The 14,060-nt window shown below is 47.6% G+C and overlaps 1 protein-coding gene and 1 pseudogene across 2 annotated transcripts; one reads left to right on the forward strand and one right to left on the reverse strand.

Moving 5' to 3' along the window:
• Positions 1 to 2,609: 2,609 nt before the first annotated feature.
• On the reverse strand, positions 2,610 to 3,337 carry LOC146425177 (interferon-like; annotated as a pseudogene).
• Positions 3,338 to 6,420: 3,083 nt separating this feature from the next.
• LOC146425178 (ubiquitin-associated protein 2-like) lies at positions 6,421 to 13,657 on the forward strand. 2 transcript variants are annotated; one of them, XM_085043149.1, is made up of 8 exons: positions 6,444 to 6,555; positions 7,047 to 7,109; positions 7,614 to 7,828; positions 9,089 to 9,188; positions 9,271 to 9,378; positions 10,796 to 10,863; positions 11,822 to 12,013; positions 13,474 to 13,657. In XM_085043149.1, the coding sequence occupies exons 1-8, from the start codon at positions 6,456 to 6,458 to the stop codon at positions 13,567 to 13,569; spliced, it is 942 nt and encodes a 313-aa protein (XP_084899275.1). In that variant the 5' UTR covers positions 6,444 to 6,455; the 3' UTR covers positions 13,570 to 13,657. The 2 variants fall into 2 exon arrangements, with proteins under 2 accessions (XP_084899276.1, XP_084899275.1); XM_085043150.1 differs by lacking the exon at positions 7,047 to 7,109 and having other exon boundaries at positions 6,421 to 6,555.
• Positions 13,658 to 14,060: the final 403 nt, after the last annotated feature.

The raw sequence follows: 14,060 nt of genomic DNA on the forward strand, positions 1-14,060 counted from the left end.
TGAGTGCCATCACATGGCATGCACAGGAGATCCAGGGGATCAGGTGCAGCCAGCACGGGTTTGTCAAAGCCGTAACTGCCTGACCTGATCTCCTTCTATAACAAAGTGACCCTCTTAGTGGTTGAGGGAAAAGCTGGCGATGTTGACCTCCTGGACTTAAGAAAAGTCTTTGACACTGTATCTCATAGAGTTTTGGAGATACTAGCTGCTTGTCACTTGGATGCTCTGTTCCTCTGTTCCCTGAGTTAAAAACTGGTTGATGGCCTGGCCCAGAGAGTGCTGGTGAGTGGAATTACTTCCAGCAGGCAGCTGGTCACTAGTGGTGTCTCCCAGGGATCAGTGTTGGACGCAGTCCTGTGTGATGTCTTTATCAATGATCTGAATGAGGGAACTGAGAGCACTCTCAGTCAGTTCCAGCTTGGTGCTGTTCTTGGTGAGAGTGTTGATCTGCTGGAGGGCAGGAAGGCTCTGCAGAGGGATCTGCACAGGCTGCATCCATGGGCTGAGGACAATTGGGTGAGGTTCAACCAGACCAAGTGCTGGGTCCTGCCCTGGGGTCACAACAGTCTCCTTCAACTCTAGGCTGGAATAGAATGGCTGGAAAACTGCTGAATGGGAAAGGATCTGGAGGAGTTGGTTTTCAGTGGCTGAACATGAGCTGGAGTATGTCTAGGTGGCCAAGAAGGCCATCGGCACCAGGCTTGTGTCAGCAATAGTGTGGCCAGTGGGACAAGGGCAGTGCCCATGCCCCTGTGCTGGGCACTGGTGAGGCCAGACCTCAGATCTCATGTTTAGTTTTGTTCCCTCACGGCAAGAAGGATATTGTGGTGCTGGAGTCTTGTCCAGAGAAGGGAACGGAGCTGGGAAGAGTCCTGTAGAGTGAGTCATATGAGGAACAGCTGAGGAAACTGGGGGGGTTTAGCCTGGGGAAAAGGAGGCTCGGGAGAACCTTATCGCTCTCTGAAATTATCCCAAACGTTATAACCGTGTGGACTTCGGCTAGTTGCCTTTTCTCCCAGGCAACTAGCAACAGGAAATGAAAATAGCCTCAGGTTGTGCCAGGTGAGATTCAGGTTGAATATTAGGAGAAATTGCTTCACTGAAGGAGTGGTCAGGCATTGAAACAGGCTCCCCAGGGAAGTGGTGGAGACACCATCTGTGGAAGCCTTCAAAAATTGATTAGATGTAGCACGTCATGATATGGCTTACAGGTATTTGGTCAAAGGTTAGGCTTGATGATCTTGGAGGTCTTTTCCAACCTTAATGATTCTGGGATTCTGTATTTACTCCCTGTTGTTTTGTCACTCTCCAGCTAAATGGGAAATGATCATTTGTGTTTGCTTGGAGCAGTGTCCTTGCAGTGACACAGTGGTGGAGGTCATTAGAGCACAGGAAACAAACTCTCTCCCATGCAGGAGAAGGCCAGAGCTGCTGATCTGGGCAGATACTTTTGGGTGGTGGTTGGAGGGTGAAGGAGCAGCTGGTGCTGACGATGTATGGGCAGTTTCCTTCATGGGAAATGCTGTGCTGGTTGGGTTGGACCGTGTTGGATGGTGGCGTTTGGGTGGCAAATCCCTTTGCTTGCTAAAGATGTGTTGGGGTGAAGAAGAACAAGGACAATGTGCTCTGTGTAGTGCAGCAGGTCCCCATGGCCACTGATGCATAAGCACAGGCTGGAGCATCCTGGACCAGTTGTGATAGCTGTAGCAGAGCAGTGAGTGGTTCTGGACATCTCTTCTGGGTTTCTTGTGTTGTCTTGGTGTTTCTTGGGTGGAGCTGGTAGCATTGGGCTTCTGTTCCTTGTCAAAATCTCTGCAGACCTTGGTGGGTCCCCTCTTTGACTCCATGAGGTGCACCTTGCCTGTGCTGCTCTGCTTGTTCTGAAGCAGTGCTGTGTCATTGCATAATGGTTGTTTGTGGTGACCTGATCGTTTGGAGGTGGCTGTCATTTCTTGGCATTACTGGAGGGTCTGGAAGGGAGAGTGTGGTGATGGAAGAGGAGGAAGTGTGCAGGGCAGGCATCATACTATCTAGGCAAATGGGTGCCCCATGGGGTCTGGCAGCTGTAAGAGATGCCTGTGGGCTGCAGGACCATGGTGGGTCCCTGAGAGAGGTGTGCTGTCCATAGTCTTCAACCTGGGCAGGAAGTATCTCAAGACAGATTGTGGGGGGGAGATTCATTCCTGCCTGTCTGCAGGGACCATGTCTTCTGTCAGGTACAAGCATGAAGCACAATGACCACAGCTTTGCTTTTTCATTCTCTTTTGTTTTTGCAAAAGGTCTTTATTTCTAACAAAATGAAAAATAAATAAATATATATATAAATAAATGGCCAAATAAATAAAATTAATTAGTTGAATAAGTAAACAGAGTTCTGTGATGAATAGAGATTAGGATGAGAGTCCCACAGTATCCCCCCTGGTGTCCATGGTCCCCTTGCTGTTCATCAGGTGAGGTTGCAGTCTGGATGAATGTGATAATTTCACAGGTAATGAGTACCACCCCTATCCCCAATGCCTTGCAGCAGTCTATGAGTGTGCAGCACAGAAATTTCCTCTTCCTTCTTCTCCAGTGGCCTGTGCCACAACGTGGCCCCAGTGTCACCACGGTCATACCCGTTTCCCCGTCAGCTCATCATTCTGGTCGGAAGAGGCGTGAGCGGTACTGAGTGATCCCAGCCTGGGCTGCTGCTGTCACCGCTCAGTCCGTGACCACTGGTGCTGGCTGGGGATGGGTGTTTGGTGTCCGTGGGTTTAGTGGAGTCCAGAGCAGCTTGGTGCTCCATTCGCCGTATGAGTCTGTCGATGTGTTGGAAGCACACAAGAGCTTCGAGGCGGACGTGCTCCCAGGCACAGGCACTGTAGTTGTGGGCGTGGAGGAAGAGTTGGGTGTCCCTGATGTACTTTTTGATGGCGATCAGCGTGTTGCGGGGTCCCTTGAAGAGTGTGGCGTTGTCGGGGAGGCATTGCTCGAGGCGTTGGATGTAGTGCTGGAGTTTGTTGAGGAGGTCGTTGCGAGGCTGGGTGTGCCAGTGCTGCCTGTTGCTGCTTCTGCTGAGGGTGTGGAAGAGGTGCTGGAGGATTTGTAGGGCAGCAGCGGCGGCTTGTTGCGGCTGGAGGTTGTTGTGGCGGAGGATGTTGGGGAAGAAGGGTGGCTGTTGGAGGTAGCAGGGCTGTACAGTGCTTGGAGCCATGTCCCGGAGAAGCTGGAGTGTGTCCCCAAGGTTGTGAGTCTGCAGGTGATGGCACGGGAGGCCAGTGGCAAGACCCGTGAGGAGGAGCAGCAGTGCCAGGCTGCTGTGCCGCAGGCAGGGCTGTGGGCATCCAGATACATCCATGGTGGACCTGTGGGTGCTTCGCAGGAGACTGGTCTGGCTCGGTGGTCGTGGTGGTTGCTTTGCTTGGGATGCTGCTGGTGGGCAGCTTTATATAGTGCCCAGGCTTTCCTTTCATCATCATCATCATCATCGCCATCTACTTCCAGACAAAATTTCCCTTTTTCTGTTTTCACTTTTGTTTTTCCATTTGCCTTCTCTTGAGGGCTTCGGTTGTGCTTTTCACTATGACCAGGAGGTGGCCCTGCTATGAGAACAGGAGCTGACTCTTTCTCTGGGCTGCTGCCGGGGAGGAGCCTGCTACTGCTGTTACAGGAGATGAAAGTGTAGTGAAAATTACTTTCTGTGTGGCTGTGCAGGGGATGTTTCAGGATTGTCTTTTCATTTGTTTTGTGAGTTGCCTTCTTTTAGGGTTTCAGTTTTAAAATTTCTCTACCTGCCAGTGTCTATTTTTTCTTATTTCATGCTCTAATATTATTTGTATATATAATGCTTATTTTACATGTTAAGTAATGTCTTCCTATATTTCTTATTGATAATTGTTGTTAGTCTCTTAGTCTTTTTAAATTCTATTTTTATTTTAATATATTTTTAATACTTTTTTTTTCCTCTGTGGCATCTGCAGCTTTGCTAGTGCAGGAGTTTTTTGCCCTCTCTGCAAATATCTTGCAAAATATTTTTGGGGTCATCTCTCATATCCCTGCATCCAGAGTTAATTAGCCACGGAATGTTGGTAGTTAGAAATAAATGTGCAGGTGTCACAGGGGATTTTTCATCAGCTATTTATGCAATGTTTGTGCTTTCTAGATTTTGGGGGTTTTTTTATTGTATTGTGTGTTTTTGGTGAAAATGTGGCAATGTTAGATGGTCTGGGGGCAGGATCAGGTGGGAATATTTGTATTTCACAGTATGCCAGTCTACTTACATATGAAAAGTGAAAGTTGGCAAAGTTCCAATGAACAGTGTCGCTGCTTCCTGTGTAATTTCTAGCAGCAAGAGATCCTAGTGGCTGCTGATAGGCCAAGAATGGGATTTCCTCCTGAGGTTATTCTTAAAATTTAACTGAATTATGTAATGTGCATATTGTTGCTATAAAGTCTCCCTGTGAGGTTTTTTATTTGTGGTTTGGGTTCTTTTGGTGTGTGTTAGATTTGGATATACTGTCTTCTCTGTTCATCTGTTGCAAAGACCTTACAAATGCCTCAGCAGGTGTGTGTGGTATGCAGCGAGCTGCTCGTTGGAACTTAAATCTGTTATGTCTCGTCACTTACACTTTTTTCATCCTTCTCTGCCTCACTTTTTGAGCATATTTCTGGTGTTTCACTTCTGTCTTTAGGCAGCTTCTCACTTTGTAGGTCAGGAGGATACCTGTGATATTCGAAGAGCAGTGTGTCTTCTCTGATATTTTTCTTTGGGCAGGCGTGAACTGCAGACTTAACTGCCTTGCACTCGTATTTTCTAATGAGTTTCTAGTTTGAATGTGTGTATGGACGTGTAGGTTGCGGTTATTCAGCACTGATGTGGTTTTCCCCTGCCTGAGGTGCAGTGGAAATCGTTGCAACCCTTATACCATCTTCTCATGCAGATTTGATTATATTTTGTCCAGTTTGTATAGGAGGAAAATGTTAGCGTGTCAGTTCATACACACTGAATTGCGTTCACATCTCTTCTCTAAATCTCCTTTTTGTGGTATTTTCATCAGGAGGGTATGGGAGTGCTGCTTTTGAATAACCTGCTAAGACTTGTAATGTGATTTTTGTTGTGTTTTGCCAAGTGATCCATGCTAGAGTTCATAAGGGGAAATTACCAGGGAAAGAAAAGTTGATGAAATAACAGCACCATTACAAGTTACAGAAAGCACCTGCAGTACTAAAACTTTGCCACGTTATTTCATGTTCAATGATGGAAGATTGGGTGTAGGAGACAGGGAAGTGATGCATGGAAGTGGAGCAAGTGGAGAGTGCTGTCAACTCTGAGAAAACATTCGAGGTGCTAGGGCATTTGCAGAGAGGGTAGTGACAAAGGTAGAGACTTTTCCAGTGTTTGAGAAGGTGTGGAAATGGATACATTACTACTTAAAGCACTATCTCTTTCTGGAATAGAGGTGGTGAGGACTAGAGCATGAAAATTAGATGAAAAAAAGAGAGTACCAGACCCACATGCAGAGTTCATGCAGAGAGAGAATGGCAAACTTCTTGCCTTTTCTCCCGAACTGAGGTCAAAGTACTGCTTTGGTTTTGCTAGCATGTCCTGTCATTTCAGAGTGCAAGCTTTCTAGTGCTGCTTAACTTTTTGTAGAGGACCTAGAAGAATGATCTGAGGCAGTGGTTTCCACCTTTTTTATCATGCACCCCATCAGTAAAAAATTTGTGAGCACTCACCTTCAATATCTTTGTTTTTCTGAATTTTATACGTACACCCCTGTACTAATATATATGTTATAAAACATACATACAAAAAAATAAAACTGAAAAAAGGAGAGAAAAAAAATTTAAATAGAGAAAACTATTTTAAAATTCTTCAAGTTGTACTTTTCAAAGGTCCCAAATCCATTTTCTTGCTGCACCCCAATGGATTATGATGCATACTCCACTTTAGAGACTACTGACCTAAGGTCTGTAAAGTAGTTGAAATAAATTTTTCAGTCATCCAATAGTAACTATTTTTCTCTCTTAATGTTTTTGCTGTTTTCCTAGCTGATATTTCCACTTTTAGAAAAGAGGGCATGGTGCAAGGGAAAAGCCCTTGGACTTACATCCATGTTGTGATTACAGTCCTGGCCTGACCCCAGGCGTTTGACCCACAATGGTCAGTTCTCTTTCAGGCAGTCTCAATGGAAGCTCAGAGCTGGGAGCTGGGAGGGAAATCACTTAGTCATTGCTTTTAAGTAACCATTAAGAGATGAAATGTTTGTATATAATATGAAAAGTGTAGGTTTATAAATAATAGAGTAGGTTTATTTTTAGCTTGAGGATCCAGGTAAATTTTCAGCTCTGCTGCACAACATAAGGTCAGCTTCCACCCAAACCTCCTTTAGTTCTTGCCTTTAAAATTTTCTTCTGTGTATAGTATGCAGTTCATAAGAGCTGTCCAGCTGTGTTACAGTTTTAACTGTTAATAAATGATGTTGTCTCTTTCCAAGGATTACTACGGAATTACATTCCCTGCTCCTGCAACCTTGACAGGCAGAGATGGGAGCCTTGCTAACAACCCATACTCAGGTAAATGCTATTTAAAGACTAGGGTTTACAGGTGTGAGATGTGCTGGTTTCTCAGTGCAGGCCATCTTGCCTCTTGCTCAAAGAGGAATTGCTTTTCCTTTCTATGATCAGAGAAGCCCTTCCTCGTTCCTGTTCTTGCTCTTTAGCTGTCATTGTGCAAAGATGATATTAATGCCATCCAGAATTTTCAGCCAGTGGTTTTCATCCACTGCCGTCTGATTACAGCCTAAAGTCTCAGCCATAGGCATTGTAGTTCTATAATGATGGTGTTAAGTGCTGTCATACTTCCTGGGAACCAACAAAACTAAATACTGCTTGGGAGTGAGATGGAAGGGATTGATGTATGTCACCTCCTTAAGAAACGTGAACATGGTGCTCTGTAGGCTGCCAGAAAATACCAGTGTTTGTGAATTTTCTGCTTCATGATCACTTCTCTTGGGAGGCTGTTTCTGGGTTAATAACTGAATTTCCCTTCCTACTTCTTCAATAAGGTGGCCCACGATGCAAGCCTTGCTTTCCTGGCCTTCAGCTACTGTCTTCAGAACTTTGGTGGTGTGAGGAACTGGACATCTTAACTAGTCATGCTTGACAAATAAACAGACACTGGCAAAAATATGCCTATCACTGCCTGTAAATCCTAACCTGCTTTCAGCCCATGAAGCTTAGCTAAACAGGTTAACCTCCAGGAGAGTCACAATTTAACCCAGAAACCATTGGCTGTCTGGCTATTTATCATGCTTCTGCTTTTAGCATGTTTTATTGCAATGATCTGGTAGTAGTGAGTCTGCTCAGACCTTGTGAGATAGGTGAGTATTGGCATCTCTCTTTATCCATGGATTAGCCATGGCACAGAGTTCTGTGCCACGAACAGGGAATATCCCTGTGGCTGTCAGGAACAGAAACTGGGTGAGGGCTTCCATGAACAACTGCAGGCTTTCAGATGTAGGATGTGTCCTCTTCTGTAGTTGTCTGCTTGTATTCAGAGGATTTAAATCTATTGAATTCTCCACTTTTGCAGTATCTTTTATAGCATTTCTGATCAGCTTTTTCTTTCACAGGTGATGTAACAAAATTTGGCCGTGGAGATTCTGCCTCTCCTGCTCCTGCGACCACACTGGCCCAGCCACAGCAGAACCAGACACAGACTCACCACACGACTCAGCAGCCCTTCCTCAACCCAACCCTGCCCCCGGGGTACAGCTACACTGGGCTCCCTTACTATGCTGGAATGCCCGGTGTTCCCAGTGCATTCCAGTATGGGCCAACCATGTTTGTAAGTGTGACAGCCTAAACTGTAACCATCCCTGTATGCCCCTCTGCTTTTGCTTTCTCCAGTCCAAACACTCTACGTCTTGGAATTATACAAGAGGAATCATCAAAGACCATCTCATTCCAATCTCTGCCAGAGACAGGGACACCTTCCACTAGACTAGGTTGCTAAGAGCCCCATCCACCCTGACCTTGAACACTACCAGGGATGGGCAACCTCTGCCAGTGCCACATCACCCTCATAGTGATGAATATTTTCCTTATATCTAATCTAAATCTTCCATCTTTCAATTTAAAATCACTGTGCTTTGTCCTGTCACTACAGGACCTGGTAAAATATTTTTCCCATCTTCCCTGTAAGCATTCTTTAAGGTCACAGTAAGGTCTGTCCAAAGCCTTCTTTTCTCCAAGCTGAACAGCCCCAACTCTCAGCCTGTCTTCACAGGAGAGAGGTGCTTATCCCTGTGATCATCTTCATGACCTCCTCTGGATCTGCTCTAATAGATCCACAGCTTCCTCATACTGAGGATCCCAGAGCTGGAGTCAGTATTCCAGTGGAGTCTCATTAGAATGGAGTAGAGTCAGCTTCCCCAGTCTGCAAGAGATCTCCAAAAACATGCAACATGAGAACATAGCTGTAATCCCACCCAGAAGAAAACAAAAAAATTAAAAGGCCAGAACTTGTGGACCCATGTGCAGGTTTCTGTAAATAGCTGACAGCTGCAGCTTGTGGGCTTTGATGTTCCTGAAAGCCTCTCCTAGTCTCTGGAGAGTCAAGAGGAGACTCAAACCTGAGTCAGTGAGCTGAGAGAGCCTGGATGGAGGAGACCCCATTAAGTCAGAGAGCAGGGCTGGAAGTCTCAGGAGGAAGAAGGTTGTTTGGGAAGAGGTGCTGCTCCGGGCGGAAGGGTAGATGAGGCTATTTAGGGCCCTGTAGGATAGTATTTTATGAACAGGCTCAGGCAGGAATTGATGTTTCTGTGGTTATTCTTCTCAAGTTTGTGGGTAAAAATTTGCTGCTTATATTTGGCATATGAAAGAAATATGCAGCCTGTACCAATGGAGGGCTGCACTGCAATCACAGGAACAGCTCTAAGAGAAATCTCTGGGCAGAAATCCACTATAATGAGTTACTGTAAGCATCCCCATGCCATCCCAGTCCTCCCGACTCCAGACTGAGGTGGAAGGTGCCTTCCCCACTAGGTGGCAGAGGGAGCCTGCGTTCCCCACCTAACGGCGCCTTTTGTTCCCGTCCTTTGTCCAGGTACCTCCAGCGTCTGCTAAACAGCACGGAGTCAACCTGAACACGGCGTCGACTCCCTTCCAGCAGGCGAGTGGCTATGGCCAGCACAGCTACGGTGCAGGTAAGCCCTGGGCCCCTGCTTGCTGGTGAGTGCTGCAGCGCTGCTCGCACACCCTAACGCCCTGTCTTGTGCACACCGGCAGGCTACGATGACTTAACACAGGGAACAGCAGCTGGAGATTACAGCAAAGGAGGCTACAGTGGGTCGTCTCAAGCACAAAACAAATCTGCTGGCAGTGGACCTGGGAAAGGTAACACAATGAGACTGGAGGTTGCTCTGGAGGGATTTAGTAGGGCAAATTAACTCCAAGTGCTGTGCAGTCAACACAGCAACTGGCTCTAAACAGGGTTGTGATCCAAGGTGTTTTGCCATCTCCCCTACACAAAATGCTTTTTTAATGGCCCAGTTGTTCCTTCTAAACTTCACGGCTGAACTTTGCGTAAGGATTTGTGTGGCTGATGCACATTTTGGTCCAATTACACATGGGAGGAATGGTAAGCTGTTTCCTAAGCCAAAACTTTCTTTGCTGAAGAATATGGTGTTCCTTCAACAGTGCTGTGTTTTTGAAACGTGAGGAGTTCAATGCTGTTGCAAAATGATCCTCTGTCAAATTGTGGCTAGATTTGAAGTTTCCTGGTAAGCACCTGAGACAGCTGTGTGTTAAAGAGGAGGAGGGCATTTCACCCATCTCTGGGCTGGCTAGCCCATGCCTGTACACCCTGTAACTCATAGCGTTCTGTCATGCCTGGAGATGTTTCCTTTTTGACCACAAAGGCTGGAGAATTTATTGAGCTCATACAAAAGCTTTATTGGGTACATGCTGGTTAGATCTGAGAAGTGTATACAGGGCTGCTTAGCACTAACTGATTCATCCTTGTGCTCAAGCAAATACCAAGCATTTGCTGTGCATTTGAAACACCAGGTCATCATACTCTGCTTAGTGGAGTAGCAATCCAGAAAGGAGCAGTGTCCAAGGGGGATTACAAGCTTAGAGCAGTGCACACCCTCTGAGTCCAGTCCTCTCATTCACTGAACAAAGCAACTGCTGGATTTATTCTTATCCAGGTGAAATGATCAGAGCCACCCTTTATAAAACTGTGAATGTGTGGTTTGAGAGCCACCTTGATGATGAGTGTTTCTGAGCCTGTTGTGGCACCAGCCAGTTGGGGTGGAAGCCAGTCTGAGCTAGTGATGCTGATTGTGTCAGGACAGGGGGGCACTGCAGACCTCACTCTTGTGCAGGGTGTTGAAGGACAAGGTCTCAGATGTGCAGGAAGTCTGAGTCTCATCACTCAGGGCATTACTGGAAAGCTCCTGAATGCTGCAATAGAGCCGAATGCACCTCTGATCCCAGTGGAAAGCTGGCTTTTTGTGAACTGCAATGAGTGTTCAGTGCAGCCAACTGCTGCCTGGTGAAGTGCATTGGAATTCAAGTGTTAGCAGCTGGGTTGTGGACCTGGGTGATTTTTCCCAGTGGTGTTTTGCAGTGGCAACAAGAAGCTGAATCCTTTCTTCTGCTCCCGGGTGGGTGCTGTGGGTCAGAAATCATAGAGAACCAGAAGGGCAATGCATTCCCTGAGGCTGCCAGAGGTGACAGGAGCAAAGCTTGGGAACATGTTGGCTGGGGGACTGACATTCTCACTGTTGATGGCATTTCTGTTTTCCAGGTGTTTCTGTGACCTCAAGTAACACGGGTGTGCCTGATATCAGTGGCTCAGTCTATAACAAGACTCAGGTAAGGAGTGCTGGACCCTCCTCTCTCAGGGCCCAAGGCTGATGATTCCTGTTCCCAGGCTGGCCAGTCTCAGGGTCAGGAGGCCATTGCATCTCTAATGCTGGCTCTGTTTGCTGTTGGAGTGAAGTTTCATCTTCTGTCCCACTGTTCCTGCTGTGTCAGCTCCTGACAGCAGCTGCTGGCAGAGGCTCAGTGCTCCCTGTGCTGCACACTGCCAGCAGTGTCCTGGGTGCAAATGAGGTTATGTGTGTTAGCATTTTTAGTCAAAATAGCTTGCAAAGCAGGTGAGTTGAGAAGCTTTTTGCTTTCCATCAGAGGGTCCAGGCAGTAGTGCTCACCTCTAGCACCCAGGGGTCCCTGTCCCATGCTCTTCTGTGGCCATTGCTCAGTGTGCAGCTTCCCAGGCAAAGCAGAAAGTGCTTTGACAAGCTGTGGTGTGCACTGGGCTTATGTCCAGCTCCTGTTTGCTCCTCCCTGCACCCTCAGCAGGGGAAATCAGTGTCTGGCTATGATCCATGCTTACAGGTAGGAAGCCAGCTGTCAGCTACGTGCTTAGGGGTCAAGCATTGGCCAGCAGGAGGAAAATATTGCTGCAAGTTCCTGTGTTTTTCTTGGGCTGCTCTGGATAGGTTGAGAAAGTCTGGGCTGAGCCCACTCAGTGTGGGAAGGAGTGATCAGGCAGCTGCTGGCATCCCATGTCCCTTTGAATGAAAAGAGATCAGGGGAAAAAAACCCACAATAGCTGTGAAAATAGAAATGTCAAGAGCCATTAGTGCAGAAGTATGGGTGAGAACAGGAGCTGAAACTCATCCTCTGGTGTGCTTGCAGGTATTGAAAGTGCCTTGGCTTCCTCGTGGGGTAGGTGAAAGGTTCAGGTGATGTGTGTTTGCGCCACTCTTGTTCTGGTTGGGGCTGCTCACTCCATTCTCTGACCCTGTGCCCATTGCCCCCTGTGCAGACGTTTGACAAGCAGGGATTCCATGCTGGCACTCCGCCTCCCTTCAGCCTGCCGTCTGCTCTCGGATCGACCGGGCCTCTGAACCCTGGTGCTGCCCCGGGTTATGCTCCAGCCCCGTTTCTCCACATCCTCCCTGCACATCAGCAGCCTCACTCCCAGATGCTGCATCACCACCTTCAGCAGGATGGGCAGGTGAGTTGGCCCCTTCTTGTCTCTACAGTGTCCTCAAGGGCACTTTGGTCTCCCATCCCAACAGGGTCTTGGGGGTTTTGTGTCCTTCTGATGTTTGCTTTGCTCATCAGGAAAGCGCCTTGGCAGCAGCAGCTTGGGGAGGGAACCTCATGAAGTTCAGCAAGGGGAAATGCCACATCCTGCCCCTGCAGAGAAACAGCCCCATGCACCAGTAGATGTCAGGGACCACCCAGCTGGGAAATAGCTCAGCAGAAAAGGCCCTGTGGGGGCCTGGTGGGCACCAGGCTGACCATGAATCAGCAATGTGCTCTTGCAGCAAAAAAAGGACAACGAGATCCTGAGCTGCCCCAGGCACAGCATTGCCAGCAGAACAAGGGAACTGATCCCTTCCCTCTGCTCAGCCCTGCTGAGGCCACAGCTGCAGCATCGTGTCCACTTCTTGGCTTCACACTATGAGAGAGACACGGATGCATTTGAGTGTCCAGTGAAGGACTGAAGAAGGGACTGAATCATGTCTCTTGTGAGGAAAGGCTGGTGGAGCTGGGACAGTTCAACCTGGAGAGCACTGAGAGAGGATCTCATCCATGTACAGGAATACCCAAAGGGAAGATGTAAAGAGGACAGAGCCAGAGGTCACAAACTGGAACACAAGAGGTTCCCTCTGAATATCAATAAAAATGATGACCAAGCACTGGCACAGTGTTTAGGATGGTGACCAAGCACTGACACAGATTGCCCGGGAAGCTGGTGGTCTCCATCCTTGGAGTTGTCTGGAGATGGTGCTGGGCAGCTGGCTCTAGGTGATCCTGCTTGAGCAATGGGGTTGGACAAGATACCTCAAGAGATCCTTGCCAGCCTCAGCCAGGCTATGATTGTGTGAAGAGCCCATCCTGCTGTGGACTGGGGAGAGAAGTCTGTGGGGTGTGAAGCTGAGGCAGGTGCTCCTGTCCCGTCTGTGGCAGGAGGGCAGGATGTCAGCACTTGTGCTGTGTTTCTGGAGAAAAATCAGGCATCCCTTGCAGGTTGCATGCCAGCTCCAATTTGGTTTCACCTGCACGTGTGTTCACTTTCCTAACACTAAATATTCCCTGAAAAAAAAGAGTGTTCAGCCTTAGAGTCCAGAAATAGGACATGATTTTGCACTCTGTATGTGATGTCCTTGTCTGGTGTGCCACTTTGGCTCACCTTGGGGAGGCTCCTTTGCTGAGCCTGGCTCTGCTCCTCACTTCCCTTGTGCTTGAGCCTGTTGTGGGATGGTGCATCCCTGAGCTCCTGCTTGGTCTGTGGTTGCTTGGCCTGGATTGTGGGTACAGGGCAGAAACAGATCTGTTCAGGGGGGAGGATCACTGCACTGCTGGGTATCAGGGCTGTCCCTGGTGGTGCTGGGGTGGGCTTGTCTTCCTGGGAATGCTGGTGCTGTGGCAGCTGATGCCCCTGTTTCCTTTGTTTCCCTTTTATAGGGTGGATCTGGCCAACGCAACCAACCCAGCACCATGCAGCAAAAGTCTCAGGCTACCAAAACCGCCTATGGCACTTCTCCATACTGGACAAACTAAATCCGAAACTGGGGAGGGGGGAAGAGAATGAAAGGAGAGGAGGAAGGAAAAAAAAAAAAGAAAATAAAAGAGAAAAAAGAAAACAAAAGCCGAAGCCCATTCCTGGAGTTATTAAGAAAAGTAACTGCTCAGCCAAACATCTGTGCGGGGAGAACTGCAGCCAGCCAGCCATCCTCTGTGTGACTCGCCTGCTTCCTCTTTGAGTTGCTGTTATATGTAATATATTTATGTATGTACTTGTAAATGTAATAGAGCCTAAATGTGGTTTTCTGCATCTTGCAGCCCGTTTTATTTTCTTTGTCGGAAAACCATTCATTTTCCATCTGCACCGGGCATCCTTCTTTCTTTGGTTTTTTTTTTAAGCTCTATGGGTTTTTTAACTCTGTCAGACAAAGACAAGCTGCGCCTTTTTTTTTGGAGCTGGAGCCCATTTATTTAATGCAGTTCTAAATTCAGACAAATAAGGAGACCTGCCCTCCAAAAAAATCAAG

Source organism: Lichenostomus cassidix, chromosome Z (genome assembly GCF_008360975.1).
Source record: "Lichenostomus cassidix isolate B80296 chromosome Z, HeHo_3.0, whole genome shotgun sequence".
Lineage (NCBI taxonomy): Eukaryota > Metazoa > Chordata > Aves > Passeriformes > Meliphagidae > Lichenostomus > Lichenostomus cassidix.

Coding starts and splice junctions, on each gene's coding strand:
- LOC146425178 (XM_085043149.1), top strand. CDS start 6,456: ATGATGTTGTCTCTTTCCAAGGATTACTACGGAATTACATTCCCTGCT. Junction 6,556..7,046: donor TGCTAACAACCCATACTCAG/GTAAATGCTATT, acceptor TTCTTCAATAAG/GTGGCCCACGATGCAAGCCT. Junction 12,014..13,473: donor ACCTTCAGCAGGATGGGCAG/GTGAGTTGGCCC, acceptor TCCCTTTTATAG/GGTGGATCTGGCCAACGCAA.